This window comes from Schistocerca americana, chromosome X (assembly GCF_021461395.2).
Source record: "Schistocerca americana isolate TAMUIC-IGC-003095 chromosome X, iqSchAmer2.1, whole genome shotgun sequence".
NCBI classification, from domain to species: domain Eukaryota; kingdom Metazoa; phylum Arthropoda; class Insecta; order Orthoptera; family Acrididae; genus Schistocerca; species Schistocerca americana.
In genome coordinates, this window is record NC_060130.1 from 432245581 (window position 1) to 432263606 (window position 18026).

Consider the following 18026-nt stretch of genomic DNA (forward strand, 5'->3'; position numbering starts at 1 on the left):
TACCACACTGATCCCTTGCCTACATATCAGTGGTTATATACCAGCATCCAAGTCATGCTACGTAGCATATATATTGCAGCACCACCCTCAATTAGAAACTTTTTGATTGGCCCTTATACTTGGGACGGTACACTTTTTAGGCTCCCCGACCCCCCTGGAGATACGAAGTACTGTCTAAAACATGATATGTTGTGTATTGCATACTTTTGAGTGTGGTCACCTTCACTGTATGTAATAAAATATTATTTAAATTACCATCAAGTACATTTCCAGCAACAGGTTCAGGTTCCATGTTATTCTTGGCAGCCATTGCCTCCACGTTTGAACGATTTCGTTTGCGTTTTCCTTCAGAACTGGGATGTGCGCCTGGAAAAAGTGTCCCAAAAACTCCTACACTGTTGAGGTTCAAGTTGGAGCCACTGCTCTGTGGAGGCGAAACAGGTGCTTCTTTTGATGGTTTTGGAGTCCCATAGTGATTACCTACACATAAAATGTTATAAAAATAACTAATTTTGAAAATAAAATTTTCAGCAAAAGACAAAAGGCATGTGCATACTGCTTATATTTTCCTATGGCATCATTTATTGTGAAACTATTGTTATACAAATTAGAAATTGGGACCTCAGTTCATCATTACAATTGATTCTGCAGAAAGCAAATACAATGGTCCTTTACATGTAGAAAATTCTGCATCCTTACCTTCATAAATTCCACTTTCCAGGAGGTTTCCACTTCTCTCTAATTCCATGAACTCCTCAGCACTGAGAAATGTGTAGTCCACACCATTAACCTCTCCATCTCTTGGTACACGTGTTGTAACTGGGACAGTGCGCAAGTATAAGTTATCTCTAATTGTATTTTGGAGGTCATGATCCACTGACCCCTTCTGGAATCTTGTGTTCAAGAACTGTCTGAGGTCCTTAGTTATAGATGCTGAAAACAAGATATTGTAAAATTAAATACCTTTCATAAAATTCCAAACAAAGTAAACACAATGAAATTAAATGCAAATAAAAAGCTTTACATAAAATAAAACATTTACAGCTACTCTACATTTGCAATAGTGTTAAGTTTGTCGACTGAAGTATAGAATAAACACAGATTATGTGTAACAAACACACAGCAATTATAATAAATATTGTGACATCCAAATTTACATTATAAGCAGTAACAGAACATCCTAAGAGCCAAAACACCAAGAAATTGAGGTATCACCTACATATCTCAACATGCATCATGACTTAAGTGAGTACAAAAAAGTGCAGTATAGATGAATTAACTAAAGCTAAGAAGCAAAATGACAACTGTTTCTCTGTAGTTCACTTGAAGCAATAGGTATACTTTGCAGACAAAACATTGTAAGTCATTCAAAACACGTGTCAGAAAGTGAACATTACTGATCACATATTATGCTAATAAATTCTAATAGCACTTGCTCCAATTTGGTGAAGTACCATACGTAATCTAGCCATAATATCTCAAAGATTCTCTGTGATCCAATAGTGTAGATGAAACGCATATTTAAAAAAAAATAATAATAAAAATAAAAAATAAAAAAATAAATATTAAAAAAAAGAATGAAAGAAAATATTAAGGGTTTTCAAGCCATTCCAGCACAGAGTTAAAAAGTAATTTTGCTGCAATATGAATGTCACCTTTGTTAATTACTTTGCATTAACTTTAACTTCCTGTTTATACGAGAACCAAAGGCAGTATAAGAAGCTGAAGTCATTTAGCGCAGTAGTAAGAACTGAAATGGACGTAGTCTGTAATTTAGAAATGGAATGGGGCACCATCAAACCTGTATCTTATGATTGCAAGACAGACATATGGGGTTATGGGTATGCTGGATAGATAATGGGGAAACCCTAGGATAATATGCATATGACAAGCACTTCATAAGGCTTCTTACTTTCATATACTTGCAGCTAATTGGTGTCTTATACAAGTACTTGATAATGGCTATTACTTCCAGATATTTGGAAGTGAAGTAGCATGAGTTATATATATCTCTTCAGGTACAGAAAGACAATTTATGGAACGTAGACAACTTTCAAAATGATTTCTCTGTCACTTTTCTCAGATCAACAGTTATTGTTGACAATGATTTTAATGGAGTTATCTCAGTCAGCACAGCAGAGTATAACTGAGATAACTGAGCTGCAATAGTTTCATTAACAGGCCATACTTCCCATCAACAGTTTGGTGGCTGTGCAGTTACTTAAGAATTACAAATCCTAAGGTCCACATTATGATCCCTCATCGGTCTTACATTTTCTATAGGTTTCCTACAATTAATCTCTGACATTGCTTTCTGAATGTGGTAAAAAGCAAACTGTTCTATGGTTGGGTCACCCAATAAACAGTAGGTTCAGTTATAACAAGTTGGTTGACTTGATTCTCAGATTCACAGAAAGAAAGTGCATACAACAATCTACTGGCAACAGGAACATATCTAGTGAAGAACTGCTTTTTAAATCAACTTTTGTGTTGATTACTGCTTATTTTTTTGGAGACAAGATGATTTTTGCTATGGAATTTAATGTGCCTCATTCACAAAAATGACACCTGGGAGTAATAAATTCTACAAGTTCATCAAGAATCTTTTACAGTAAAGTAATACCTGACAGTACATCACAATTTGTCTTTGATCTACATAATGTAGTTGTTGGAGGTCACTCAACATTACTATTACAAACTAAACACAACACAGCTCCCTGAAATTTGCTTCAAAATTTACCAACAATTCCATGGGTAATTGACCTCACTTGTTAGCTGTATCTTACATGTAAAGCCATTGTATATGAACTGTTAGTAGTCCATGGCCACAAGTGGTAATTTTTAATAGAGCTATGACTCTGACTGCTTTATAGTACTGCTTAATCACAGGCACAAACACATTAGTTGTTTTAAGTCTTCCAACTACTGCTAATAAGAACTTCAGAGACATGAAATTAAAGAAACTTATGGCTCAATGCTGGATGTGAAGGCTCAGTCCCATAGAACAGAACCTGGCAAAGGGAGATAACTTTGTATCTTTTCAATTTTGAATAACTGGCATAAACTTCTAAATAATTAATATCAATTTTGTTCCACAATGGTCTCTTCTTATATGAATAAGAAATTTTGTAGAAACAGTGGAAAAGGCTATGAAGAAGAGCAGAATATCCACAAAGAAACCAGCATCCAGTAGTAATAAGGAAAGTGGTGAAATGAAAAAAATTCTCTTGATAGCTCTTCATTGTTAGGTAACAGAAACAAGTATTAACAGAAAAGTGCTGCTTTAAGAGGGAGCTGGAGAAATACACACATTCTTTTTAACTGATTATTGTGCGAAATCTTCTATTTTACAGTCATCCAGACTTAAATAGTGTCTGCTTCTTATGTTGATGACACACACACATCATTAAGGATGTGCAGGTGAGGAAAGAGAAGGAAGTGACCAACATAACATGTACCACTGATTAACAAAATCATGCAGTTTCCCAATAATAATTTTCCCCTCAAACTTTGAAAATTAATTGATGAAAAATACAAAGAAAGTGACATACATAATACTGTCACTATTTTGTCATCGTTACGATGAAATACAACCTGCATGTATGTGTACATTAGCTCAATTTATGGTAGACACTCAGGTCACAGTCCCATATTGCTCAGTACCCAAAAAACTTTAAAACATGGAATTAATGAAAACTCGCATAAATATTTTAGAAACTCTAAAATTACATGACAAAACCCACTGACTGTCCACAAAAAGTGTGTTTTATTTAAATACACACATTAGAAGCACAGCTAGGGGCTCAGCTAACTGTACAGGTAACTTTACAGCCACATTAATGCCTTGGAGGTTCTGTCTGTGGATAGCTATGATGAAATTAAACGGAGAAATGTGCAAAAATAATCTTGGAGGAGTGGGAATATTTTAAAGTCATATAAAGGGTGAATATGAATAAAACTGACACACTTCAGGGACGGATTCCTGACTGGAAATGGAGGAAAAAGGTCCAATGAACATATGTCCGAAAGTGCATTGTTGCCATGGTTGACGGCACTGATGAATGGAAGTTTCTCTGACGACATGCCATGTGTTCCTTGAGTGTCGTATGCTGTGCGATTGTTGCAGCACACTGTTAGCAGCAGAATGGTCTTGTATTGGTGTTGGGAACAAGTTAAGATGGTATTTGTGAACGGCCAAGCAGACGGAAACAGTCGAGCGGCAGCACGGCGATACCAAAACAACTACCCTCACAGACACCAACTGCTCTCACACAACATTCCATGTCCATTTTGGGCGTTTGTGTGATCGTGGGTCCTTCCAGACAGATGAATGTTCAGGGAGGCAGCAGACTGCATGTACACCAGTTTCGGAGGACTGGGTTCTCCCTCTTACCATTTTCATCAGCTTGGCTGTACACAAACACAATCTCAGCTTGTTCCCAACACGAATATCAGCTATTCTGCTGGTTACATTACTTTGCATCAATCACACAGCCTGCAACATACAGCTAACACACGGCACACGGCCAGAGGACTTTTGTTCGTCAGCACCATCTACCGTGGCATCGGTACATTTCTGGACACATGTTCATAGGACCTTTTTTCCTCCATTTCGAGTCAGGAATCTGTCCCTGCAGTTTTTCTGTTTTATTAATGTTCACCCTATATACCTGTGACGTTATTTTGTATATGACATCACATTACATCATGTTACTCACTTTTACTCACTGTAAATATACTATGTGCTTTATATACACATGTTGCAAAGATAAACAAAAATTTCGAATAACTGTAGGTTTTCACAATTTTTAAGAATTTTTCAATCAATGATTTGCTGCTTGGTTCGTGTTCTCAGGCAAAGTGTTACAGGAAAAGGCGAGGTTACACCCTATGTCCCACGGTTTGGCAAGCTTCGACGTGCTTTGTGGCATGAAGCGACTCAAAAGTAGCTACAGAAAAAGGGTTTCAGTCAATATACTTCAGTTTTTCTGAATTACTCTTACGCAACTGATCTAGATACAGCCATCTAGTACCGTGTACTGATAGCAGTGACAATGCATCCTGTCGCTGACTCCAAAAAATAACAAAGCCGTTGGGGAGGCATCTTGTTCCACAAAAGCTCTATCATAACTGACAACTCAGAGACACTGGTCGAAGATAGTGCACCAGGTGTGGTTAACAGACTTCAGGTGCCTGTGCAGTGCCCCTCAGACCAGCGTGACACTATTTAGGAGCCATGCGGTGATCCGATGCCCGGCTAAAGGAGTGCTGTAGGTGAAAAAATGAATGCACAAGTTTGGGCAGCTTCGTTCCGAAATCTTGCGCCGAGGAAAGACGATGGCAGATGTATCGTCCGGTATAAACTCCACCATTGGACAGTACATACCTCCACCGGCCGGCTGGAAGGGCGGAATGCATCACCTACTGTGGTTTCCGGCGTACTCGTAAACTGCCACCGGCGTTTACCGTGACTCACCAGCCCGGACTAACTTGTGTGGCCAGTGGCGTCCGCTAAGCAGAGCTACATGGTAACACTCTGCCGCCAGTGGTATCACACAAATCGAGTCACTAACCCTCGACACGGTGGCGCAATGCCTGCACATCGCAATGAAGACGTGTCCTTATTTACATCTATTTTAACATTTTACAAATGGCTCTGCTCCTTTCAGAGATACACTTGGGCTTTCTCGAAGGCACCGATGGATGTTTCTGTTGTCATAGTCTCGCTATCCTAGTAGTCATTCTAGGAATCGAATTAAAGTAGCAACTCATTAGATCTTCATTCATTCGCGTATGGAGCCGAATAGTATGTTCTGACAACTGCGTCCCGCGAACCGAAGTTCGGTGTTTCCTTACCCGCACCGCGTAGGTCTTCGTTGTCTTATCAAAGAGAAGCGATATTAGTCCAAACGTGGCCGTTAACGACGCCGCAAGCATTCTTGGCGGAACAACCATTCGACAACCTGATCATTCGTTATGAATTTCGCTGTCGTAGGAACATAATCAACATATTTATGGAACAAATGGTATCATTACATTCATCTTCATTTGTATTTCACGGAGTGTCATTTTCTTTTATTGTTAATTTCTTTAATTTTTGAAATCATCATTCATCTTCTGATTTGGTTCAAATGTCTCTGAGCACTATGGCACTTAACTTCTGAGGTCATCAGTCCCCTAGAACTTAGAACTACTTAAACCTAACCAACCTAAGGACATCACACACATCCATGCCCGAGGCAGAATTCGAACCTGCGACCGTAGCAGTCACGCGGTTTCGGACTGAGCGCCTAGAACCGCGAGACCACCGCGGCCGGCCTTCTGATTTGATTTAGTTTTCTCATTACTTATCGGTATTTACTTATACCTCTACATATACTCAACAAGACACTGTACAGTGCATGGTACCGATATAGCGACATACTGTCCTAGTCCACCCGGATACTAGTCGAGGAAAACAACAGTCTTTATCCCGCCGTGCGGTTTTCCGCAAACAGTGTCAAAAGAATTTATTCTTAAGAAACTAATAATTCAGCCCACACAACGTAAAACATATTTGAGTCAAGAAGTTTGTCTCCTTGCTAGTTAATCGCCAAGACCACGCATGTCTGCCGTCGTACTTACACGTCGAACCATCGCATGCGCTGCGGCTTATGACATGAATAAAATACATAAATTGGTAAGAAAACAACATTATTTTTATTTAACTTTCTTCCTCGTACACACACTCACAGTCAACACAGACAATTCTCTGTCAGATTTCTCCTCTTGTAGCCAATCTTTGAACAATACACCAAACATTTTATTATACCAAGATCCCCCTCCTCAAATGCAATTTTTGTTTTCAATAACTCTGTGGCATTGGTTTTACGTTCTTGGTGAATCATACAAAATTTAAATGTTTTTACACTTAAGTTTGCAGAGCATCAACTAAACTATTACATGAAAACGGTTATCACTTAATACATTTCTGAAACAGAATTCACCGAAACAGCATTTCTAAATTTCTCAAACTTTGACCTATGCAGAGCTTTGGTAAGTATGTCTGCCAATTGTTCTTCTGTACTATAATAGTTTATCTTAAACAAACCTATCGCTGATAGATTGGAATTTCAGATAAATGTGCTTATTTCGTTTAACTAACTGTTATGACTTGGTCATTTGAATACCACTTTTAAGTCTTGGGCATAATCGGCATCAAAATACACATTTAAACGAATAGTGTCATCGTCTTCATTTTCTTACAGAAAAAACTATAGTTATTGGAACCTTGAAGATACCGCCAAGTTCTTTCGACATTTTGATGGTCCCTTTTCTTTGGATTTTCTGCGAAGCGGCTCTAACAAATGACTGCGAATCAAAGATCTGGTATGGTTTCACATAACAAATAAAGGAGACTTCTTGCTGCTACACGATAAGGAAATCAGATATACTCATTCTCTTCGCTTCCTTCATTTGCCTTCCCCACTGAAACTAAAGGAGGCCTTACATTGCATCATTCATATTGACTATTGCCAGTACTCTTTTTTTTTTTTTGCATAGTGTTCTTGATGCAGAAATATTCTCTTCTCTGTCCTCAATATCTGTATCCCTAGGTATATACCTAGATTTTCCACCGCAAATATTTCAAAATTCTTCCGACATTTCTTCAGCACGTTTTCAATTTTCTCTAAGACTTTCCCTAGAATAATTCCTTCATCAAAGTGCATTGTCATACACATTTCTTCAGTTTCATTTTTAATTATGCACTACCCTGACTTCAACAGAATTAGCAGTCCTGTTTTTACGAAATCTGTCATACTTTTATTCCATTTGGATGTGGCTTGTCTAAGGCCATACACAGCTTCCTTCAAAACACAAATTTTTCCGCCCTCTTGTTTCCTTCAGGTATCTTTATGAAAATCTTTTCATCAAGTTTTTCATAGAGATAGGCTGTTTTTACATCAAACACTCTCGCATGGAAAATTTTCTCGGTTGCCATTGCAAACGACAATCTTAGTCAACAGACATCTATTACTGGGCTGAATGATTCTTGAAATCTAGGCTATATCCTTTCCTCGTTGAAAACCTTTGACAACCAGCCTGCCTTATGTCGACCATCCTCGTTGACTTTAAATATCCGTGCGCTTGTCGATATCTCTTTCTCTTTTGTCTCATTTTCTTTCACCAACTTCCATGTGTCATTCCGTTCAAGTGATTTCTGTGTCCTTCGTGCACTTTATTGTGTATCTGGACCATTAACTCGTCCTTCATATTATGAAAGTATTACGGTTTCGTTATTTCCATATCTCAAGGACTCTTTAGATTGCCTATATCCCTAAAATTGTAGTTTCTTTTCTTTCCATTACATCCTCTTCCTTCTTTATTTCCTTGGCCTTGAATTTTACCTATTTGATTGTTAGCGTCATTTGTTTCTTCATTAAAAACACGATTTTTCTTCGCCGTTTCTTTTTTCATTCTCTGTTCAAATTCAGCATGTCTTGACACAACAATATTTCTTATTGCTGTATCAGGGTCTGTAGCCAGTTCAAGCAAAGGAAAATGTATGAATTACTTTTTTATCTACGAGGGCTGATCAACAAAGACAAATTGATTTTTCCTTAAGCTTCCATGGTAATTTCCTATCTGTACTATGAATGTTTGAAAAGTGCTGGTTTTTATATATAATGTCCATATGCGACAGCACTCTCAAATCGGTAGGTTGGTAGTAATGATCTATTTTATAGATGCTGTTCGCATTTCGCATACCATTCCTCGCGAGAGGAATACTACGGTGCAATAATAATCTGAAATCGTTTAAACCACACAGCCAATGACACTTATAAAAAGCTACACAAAGTTTACGGTGAAGATGCACTACCTCGCGCAACGTGTTTAGGTGGTCCAAAGACTTCAAAGAAGGCCGGCTTGTCTGTGTTACGCAAAATGGGCCTGGTGTTTTCGACTTCGGCTGTAACTGAAATCTATATCAACACAGCTGCTCTGATTGTCTGTGAGGATCGGCGGACAACATTACGTCACCTCACTGAAGTGTTGAGAATTTCATACGGCACTGTCTTTACAATTATGCATGATCATCTCCACATGAGCCGTGTTTGCACATATTGGGTGCCACGACTGTTGACTACCGAACAAAAGGCTGTGCGAATGGAGACAAGCCATGAGGTGCCGCGTTTCTTTGTTGATGGAGTGAATGCGTTTCTGGAATCGATTATCACCGGTTATGAGTCATGGCCGCATCATTGTGACCCTGAAGGAAAACGAGCCAGCACAGTGTGGAAATCACCAGGTTCTCCAACACGAGAAAAGGCGAACGTTGTTCCCTCTGCTGGGAAAGTCATGGTGATCACATTTTTTGACTATCAGGGAATGATTTACCAGCATGAAGTTCCCCCTCACATTACTGTGTAGCAGCATACTACACCTCAATATTGGCTCAACTTAGAAAGCACATTGCAAGGAAACGACCAGAACTTTTTCGGACTGGGTGGAGACTACATTACGACAATGGGCAACCTCACGTCGCAAATCAAGTCGTCCAGTTTCTGGCTCATTGTAACATTACCTATGTACCGCCCCGATCTTGCACCATGTGTTTTTTTTATTTTTTATTCCCATCACTAAAGGCAAAGCTTTGGGACATTCGACTTGAGAACTCCAAAGCACTGCTCAAGAGAAGTGAGGTGATTCTCAAGGACCTGACATAGAACGGCCTACACCCTGTGTTCGAGGACTGTCAGAGACGCTATGAAAAGTGCATTCAGATAGGAGGGGACTCCTTTGAAAATGCCATGTTAACACTGAAATGGACTAATCAGTGAAAAAAAAAGACTGAGGTCCTTGTTGATCATTCCTTGTAGTTTCTTTGTGTGGCCTTGATTTTTGATGATCCAAAAGTTTGAAGTCTTGGCATAACTTGTGTTCTCCCTAGCCACTTTTATTCAGTTTAACTATGTGATTAATCTGACTTTCACTTTCCAGTACACATTTTCTTACCAAGCTTGCAGCCTCTGAATTATATCGTAACCTATATAGGTTACACAGAGCGGAGCGAAATCACTTAACAATCACGTGGTATCAGTACCTACTACATTTTGGGAAAGCTCTCTCTCTCTCTCTCTCTCTCTCTCTCTCTCTCTCTCTCTCTCTCTCTCTCTCTACACACACACACACACACACACACACACACACACACACACACACACACACACACACAGAGTTCAGTATGAATTAATTCAAGTGCTCCTGTTGCCCACAGTGGAAAATGGTTTTCTTGTTTCCTTAGCTCTCACATAAGCTTCACATACACCCCCTTTTTTTTTTTTTTTACTCCATACAATCCATTTTTTATTTTTGGTCATTCTAAAATGAGGATTTTATCTCTATAAATTTGAACAACATGTTTACTACACACAACTGTGGAACCTCTCTCAGTGATAGCATTTAGATTACTATTCTGTTCAGGAAGACATCCAACGTCCTTGAGAGTACAGTTTTCACCCACAGAGTTTCCTGTTGCTATTAATTTCACTATCCATATCGGCAGGCAACTTTTATAACAGTACCATAGTCTTTCCAAGTTTGTTAACTTTTCCACTTCATTACACATGTCCTGTACATGCAAAATCAATAGACATGGCCATTTTTTCTTTCTTGTTATCTTCTTCTGAAATAATTTTTTGGTTCCGTTCATATGCGACAAACGCAGTGTCTTCTTTGCTGTCTCCTTTCTTTTTTCCTTCAGTGATAGCGTCCCACGTGGCTTAAGCCCACGAAATTCTGAATTTTATTGAGATGTTTTTAAGTATTTTCTTCTTTTCAACGTTTCATACGTGCTAGGATATTTCTCAGTTTATTTCGCGATAATTTTACATTTCTCAGTTTATTTCGCAATAATTTTACGTTGTTCACATGCACTTCGTTTCTTTATTTTTTTTCTCTGGGCCCATAATCCGTTGGGTTTTATTCGGTTGCATAGTTATTTTATTTATCGCACAGTTTTTTTTAAATCACAATCTTCAATAAAATACAAACAGTAGCACATGCAATTTGCGGCAAGATATTTAATTTTTAAACATAATCAATTGCGCCGTTCGTTTCCATCGGGAAATGAAGAAAGTTCCACGATATGCCCAACTAGAACATTCTGTAACAGTGTGACGAACAGCTTCCCTGGCTGCTCGACAATCGCATTTTGGAAATGGAACCCAACCCCACATGTAAAGAGAGTCCGCGCTGCTGCCGTGATTGGTGCGACTTCTGTTAATCGTTGTTCAGCTTCTGCGCGATTTGTCGAAGGCAGGAGGTTTCTTTCTTATGCAAAGCATGTTCTGACAACGCGGAGGACAAGACTCTGTCCAGTCCCGTTCCCAGGAGTCGATTAATTTGAACTGAGACTTATGCTGTTCAATGGCTGTTTTCATGTGTGGTTTTCTTGATCTAAGCCGGTTTCTTTTTAGGATAACAGCGTCTTGGAGGATAGGGAGTTGCGAGTTACCTTGTAGGCGTTCAAACTCACGGAAAAGAGCTGCTTTTCGTCGAAGACAGATGATAGAATGTGGTTCAATATGGGCAGCCATTCAACGGGGGCTGATCTTTGTGTACCAAGTTTTAATTCCTACTGTGTCGTTCAACAGTGCGTCGAGCATTTTTGTGTCAACGCGCTGCTGAACTATACAGGAGAGCCATATTCCGCAATAGACTAGTCCAAGTGCTGAAGTGCGCAGTTTCAATATCGGAGGCCCAGGTACTTCCGCAAAGCTTATTTAGCATGTTATTCCTAGTTCGTATCCTCGTTGCGGTGTTTTCCACACGATTCTTGCAGGACAGTGTCAGATTCAATGTAATCTCTAGATATTTTGAGTGGTGATTGTGGTGACGTAGCTTGTCACCAAAGTAGACCTGGAGCTGCCTATTCGCCGCCCTATTGCTCAAATAGAAGCAGGCTGTCTCTGTCTTGGTGGGGTTTAGTTTCAGTCTCCATTTCTGAATGGACGTGAAACCTTTCTAAGACTAATAATATCTTTATCTAAACATTATATGACTGTAATAAAGCAAACACTGATTAGAGGACAACAGGATTTTTATTTTCGTCCTCGCACGCACTCTCATAGTCACCAGAGGCAACTATCAGTAGGCTTTTTTCACTTCTTGTGAACCTATGAAACATTCATTCACCAAAAATTATATTTTACCATCTGTTCCAAAATCAATCACAGCAGCTCTCTCTAATTCAGTTACTAATGAGCGTACAATTGGGAGTTGCGTCGTCGTGTATTGTTACTGTGCACACGTAAACAACGTGTACCTGCCGACCACTTTCCATTCTCCGTGGAAACCATGTACTTTTTTCTGCTGGTGATCTTCTGCGGGGAAATGTTCAATCAATGATCAATGAAAGTTCATAAAACCATAAGGTTACTAAAACTGGCTTGTGGGGATAAGCAAATAAAGGAATTCTGTTCAAAAAGTTCCGTAAAAGGATGATAAACTTCGAAACAAAAACACAAATAATGTAATCTGCACCTAAAATAGCACACAAGTTGAAGAAATTCGTTGGCTCGCACGACGATCACCAGACCATTGCCCCGATCACAGTCGACAAGATCCTATTGTAGGTGGTACACCCATGCCTTCTTCCGACCATAACTTAACGAAAGAGTCATTGGGGGAAATAGTTTAACACGGACTCCGAACCACGGTCCAGCTTGAATTTTTAACATTTACAAATCACTGCCAGAGATGAAAGGAGAGCTAAGTGACAGGAAAAAAAATCCTAGAAGCAGCCGGGAATCGAACTCCAAATTTTGGTTTTTGTAACAACTGAGCCTCCATAAAATCCAATAAATACTGCCTCGTGATCTGTGACTGTTAGACGAGTTACTTTTGAGCGCCTTCCGCTATAAATGTCGATGGATTTACTTATTTAATTTTCCGTTCATTTGATTGTCCTATGTAGGAAGAAAAACCACTGCGACACGTTTATTTTACTTTTACGGTAGCCATAGAGAGCATTTCTCGTCGCAAGAGGCGCAAATAGTATAGTAGCGGCAAAGAAATGGCGGGGGAAACGAGACGCGGTTGTCGGTGTGAAGCGTGTCCTTGAAAGCCGGCTGCATACTTGGGACGCCGCTGCCGCTGCTCCTGCGGACCAAACCGGACGCTGCCGCCCACCACGCCTGCACTTGCGCCCTCCTTGTTTATTTACTTATTCTGCTCACGGGGCTCCGCGTACGCTCAAAACTCAAACGTTTTCACCATCAACGCTTGCAAATGCGCCTATTAACTGACCCGTACGCTCTAGGCACATCATCGAGGAAGAACGTTTTTCTTTTTGTTCTAGATTTCTACATCTACACGGCTACTCGTCAAATCACACTTCAGTGCCTAGCAGAGGGTTCATGGAACCACTTTTACAATAATTCTCTATTATTACACTCTCGAACAGCGCGCGGAAAAAAACCGAACACCTATATCCTTCCGCGCGAGCTCTGATTTCCCGTATTTTATTACGATGATCGTTTCCCCCTATGTGGATCGGTGATTTCCTCCCCAAATTCTGTATCACGTCCGTGCTTCTCTCTTCCCTACTACTAGATAATTCAAACTGAGCGAAAATATCACTTAATGCATAAAATTCATCGAACTATACATGTTATGATATACTTACATCTAAATGTTCGCAGTCTAACAAAACACTTGGGAATAATATACATTAATATTATACAGTCACAAATGAATGATTGCTGTGAACAACAGAACAACTTATATTTGTGGATTGTCGGTACATATGACAGACTTGGCGGTAATTGGTTGACAGATGTCCGTCTTCTTCAGCTTCTATATAGAAACGCTTCTACGAGTATGTGTACACAGTACTTCTTGCAACCGAAAATAATAAGATCGATATATATCGGCGAATTACTGTCGCAATCTCAGTTATGAGAATCTAACAAATGAATTCTGTGCAGATGGGCTGCGCAGCTACATGATCAAATCTCATCCCAATAATAATGCTGGCGATGCTGAAAGTGTTTAAAGAGACCAAGCAGCTAAGGTCATCAATCTCCTGTTCACCCTGCAGAAAAAAACTAGTGTACCCAATCTGTCTGCATATACAGTAAATTCTGCATATAGAGAAAGGCTGTTTGCAAATGTGAGAAAGCATTCTAAAAGTTTGCGTAGCGCCTGAGGCGGAACATGGGAACCATCCCGATATTCGCCTAGTGGGATGTGGTAAACCGCCTAAAAACCGCATCCAGGCTAGCAGACGCACCGACCCTCGCGTTAATCCACCGGGCGGATTCGATCCAGGGCCGGCATACCACCCTCTTCCGGAAGCAATAGCGTTAACACGCCTGGACACCCATCGGGTCATTAATAGCGGATATTTTCTTTCTACGGCAATTAAAAGAAGCGAACCATGGTTGTGTTGGTACTTTAGGCTGAATATCCGCATAATGCTTACCCCAGAAGAAAGATGTAAAGATTCTTTCTTCTTGACACACAGCACTGGTCTGTCCCTGATATTGAGATTAAATTCTATGAACGGTGGTTCAATACTCAGTAATAATCCTTTGCAATTAGCCTCCTTATCGAGTTCAACGGGTTCGTTCATTACCTTCGATATCAGACTGTGCTTTTATCCGAATGATCACGATTGTTTGGCCTCGCTTAACACATTCATAGTAGATTGTACGGATTTGCCATGTGTGTACCTTTCGTAGCTAATAAACAGAAAACATACGTCTGTTCTTATGTGTCAACCAGTTTAAATTCGTCAGGTCCGCTCTAAAATGATGGTTCCGGCTGGAATTCTGATTTAAGTACACTATTTTTCTTTACATACATCAATCACTTGTTAGTGAATATGGCAGACGATTAAATTTTTTCCCCTATTTGCTGATGAAACAGTGTGAAATACATGAGATGTAATGTATAGGATTTGTCAAATTAAGGAATTGAATAAAATAAGGTTATGGCTTACAGATTGACGCTTAACTGCAACAAACACAGTTCATACAATTTGACACAGAAATCCCGTAAATGCGACGTTGTATTTTCACAAGACGAGCTAATAAACAGGTGAATCAAGTATTTTTAATCACTTACATCAAAGTCCCGTCGACTACGAGATCATTAGAACTGCAACACAAGCGAGGATTGGGAAAGGGTTGACAAGGAAATTGGCTGTGTAACGTCGTCCCGAATGCCAATTAGTATCCTCACACTGTGGCACCTAATTCGGCCCACAGCACTGAAGCTCTTACACAGAAACTGAGCGCCGACACTAGCTATTCTCCACTGTCACAGACATCTCCGGTTTCAATTCGTGACCTTCACACAGACGGTTGCTCAAGTATTACAAAACAACTTTATTTGCTGCCAGAACTGTTAAAATCTGAAATGTTTCACTTGAATCTACTTGTTATGCCCCATAGGACAACAAAGTGCGATAAAAATGGGATAATGACGGCTTACATACTGTATTAGTGTAGGACAGTTCTGCAATTAAACGGAAGCACTGAAAGAGGCCATTTCGTTAACTCACTTCACACTGTACAACCTGGTGATTTTCTATATATGTTTGCTACGTTATGGCATACTACTTTCATATTTATAGAAGAAACTGCGATGTGGTACCTACCGCAACTGACTCACTTGAGAATAATTCTGTAAATTTTTATTTAGTAAAACACGTTTATATAACTTATTGCTTGCCATTTCCAATTGCAGTAAATTCTACAATATTAAAATACTGGAATATATCTTTCACTCCATAGCACATTTTGCTGCTTCTATGAAATAAGCGACAGATTAAATCTGTTGTTTAAAAGGGATTCACGCGGGCAATGCTCCTTCGCGTGTAAGCTTGGGATGTCAGAGGTCAGCTGACTAGTACGCAGCGACAGAATGAAAGCATACCAATACTCGGCAGGTAAGAAAAACATCTGCCGCGTGGACATTAGGCGTCACACATCTAGTTTGTTTGGACGACAGTGGAGTTCTTTTATTGGCTCAGTATGAATTTGTAGTACTGGAATTTGTTAGCCGGTTGGTACGTACTGGTTAAAATAATTTAGTAAGACCATTCTGATTTTGGTTTTACGCTGCTTTCCAAAATCAATCCTGGAGAATTCCATTACGATTCCTTTAACGTAGCTACAAAGCTCTATCTCTAATAACCTCCAGCAGTAAAAGCCGTCTTAAAGGATTGCATACTCTTACTGAATCGCCGTGACTAGTATTCGAGCTCATCCAAGGACACTTGCAACACCAACCGTGTTTGGAATAGAAACATCTGCAGTCATATACGAGCATAGGTCTTCTTTCACGACGAGCATCACACCATCCTGATAGCGACCTAATCTCATGTGTCACATACGAGAGCTTTTTTCAACATCCGACAGCTCGCGAAATTAAAAACAAAGTAAAAATCCGATGAAACCTTGAGCAGATGTGTTGCTCAGTGTCTCTTAGTAAGTCTGTCTATTTCGTCACGCGGCACTTTTCAGTTCCATACGTACAGTGAGCCTGTCAAGATGCCTAGAAAATAGTGTCTCCCGCCAAGTATGAAGTCCTGCTTAGAGGTTTCGCCTGATTTCATCAGCCCAAATAACGTAACTGTCATGCATTTCCTTCATGACAATTGTCGGCCGCATACTGCAGATGCGAAGAGGATGCTCCTGCAGTGTTTTCTGTGGGATGTGTTTCATGAGTTCTGTGGGATGTGTTTCATGAGACACCAGGCATACAGCCTCGATCGGCTCCCTTATTTTCATCTCTTCGCTTACAAGAATCGCTGGCTATGAGGACACCATTTCGGCGCAGACAACGAGCTGCGCAGTAGCGTAGGAGACTGGCGGAAATCACAGGCGGCTGCCTTTTACGACGAGGGCCCTCGTAATAAGTGTCAGTTTCCATAATGATCGCAACTAACCAACAATACAACTGAGAGGCGTTACAAACAAATGTAGTACCTTTCTTGCAATTTATCGTTAGCGATATTCCAGCAAGGAATAAGATGGTGCCAGAGTTGTCCAAATGCTTCTAAGATTCTTTCTCGAACAACACACGACTCAGTATAATCACTTTGCTTGTTTCGTAAGATGTATTCCACTGAACGAGACCTGAACGAGTATTGTTTCTTCCCACCAACAGTCACATATTTTCGCAATACACACCGCCTACATTTTACGCCGATAATAAACTTAATTACAATTGACTGATACGCACTATAAATTTCTTAACTCTATTACTCAATTAGGTTTCAGTTTTAATTGCATGGCACTCTAGGTGGCGCCAGGAGCACAGCACTTTCCGTACCTTAGCGGATTTCCTGTCGGCAGTACCTCTTTCAAAAGTAATCTTCCTTTTTCTTCTGCTTCTCCTGCTTTTAATTTGGCCCACAAACAATTACACAGCAGAATGATCAAGGAAAGGGTTAAATACTAGTATAAGCACAAATTACATATGAATTAGACGTGCAATCAGTAAAACTGTAGGCAAAGAAGTCTATGGTTTTTAACATAGTACGGTAACAAATGAGTTAATACCGTATTGCACATGACATTAGAAATAACATAGGTTGAGGAATATGTTAGGTAATTTGAATGCAAAAATTTCCCTTAGGAAGCTGTACAGTTGGCTCGAGATGCGACGAGGTGCAAAGTCGTTTAGTCGGTTGACGCGAATAAGCCAAAACCGAAACCGTATGTAAAGGAAAAACACTACTCATATGCAAAGATTAATTGCGATGCACGCGAAATTTAGGACGCTTCAACAGGATGTGTGGATTACTCACGCGAGATTGCCTACACTACGCTAGTCCATCCTCTTCTGGAGTAGCTGCAGGGTATGGGAACCTTAACAGATAAGATTGACGGAGAGCATAGAAAAAGTTCAAATAAGGACAGCTTGATTTATATTATCAGAAATAGTGGATATCACAGTTGGAGTAGCAATCACTGACAAAAGGTGTCCTTCGCTGCGGCGAGATCTTGTTACGAAATTACAATCACCAACTT

At 39.9% G+C, this 18026-nt stretch overlaps 1 protein-coding gene across 1 annotated transcript in view; it reads right to left on the minus strand.

The window, feature by feature from the left end:
* The window catches only part of LOC124554693 (membrane-associated guanylate kinase, WW and PDZ domain-containing protein 1), a 400510-nt gene that overhangs the window by 128669 nt on the left and 253815 nt on the right, over window positions 1-18026 (minus strand). Inside the window, exons 2-3 of the mRNA XM_047128318.1 lie at window positions 700-933; window positions 256-480 (exon numbers count right to left, since the gene is read on the minus strand). Of these exons, the coding sequence (XP_046984274.1) occupies window positions 256-480; window positions 700-933 (459 nt within the window). The remainder of the gene's footprint in view (window positions 1-255; window positions 481-699; window positions 934-18026) is intronic.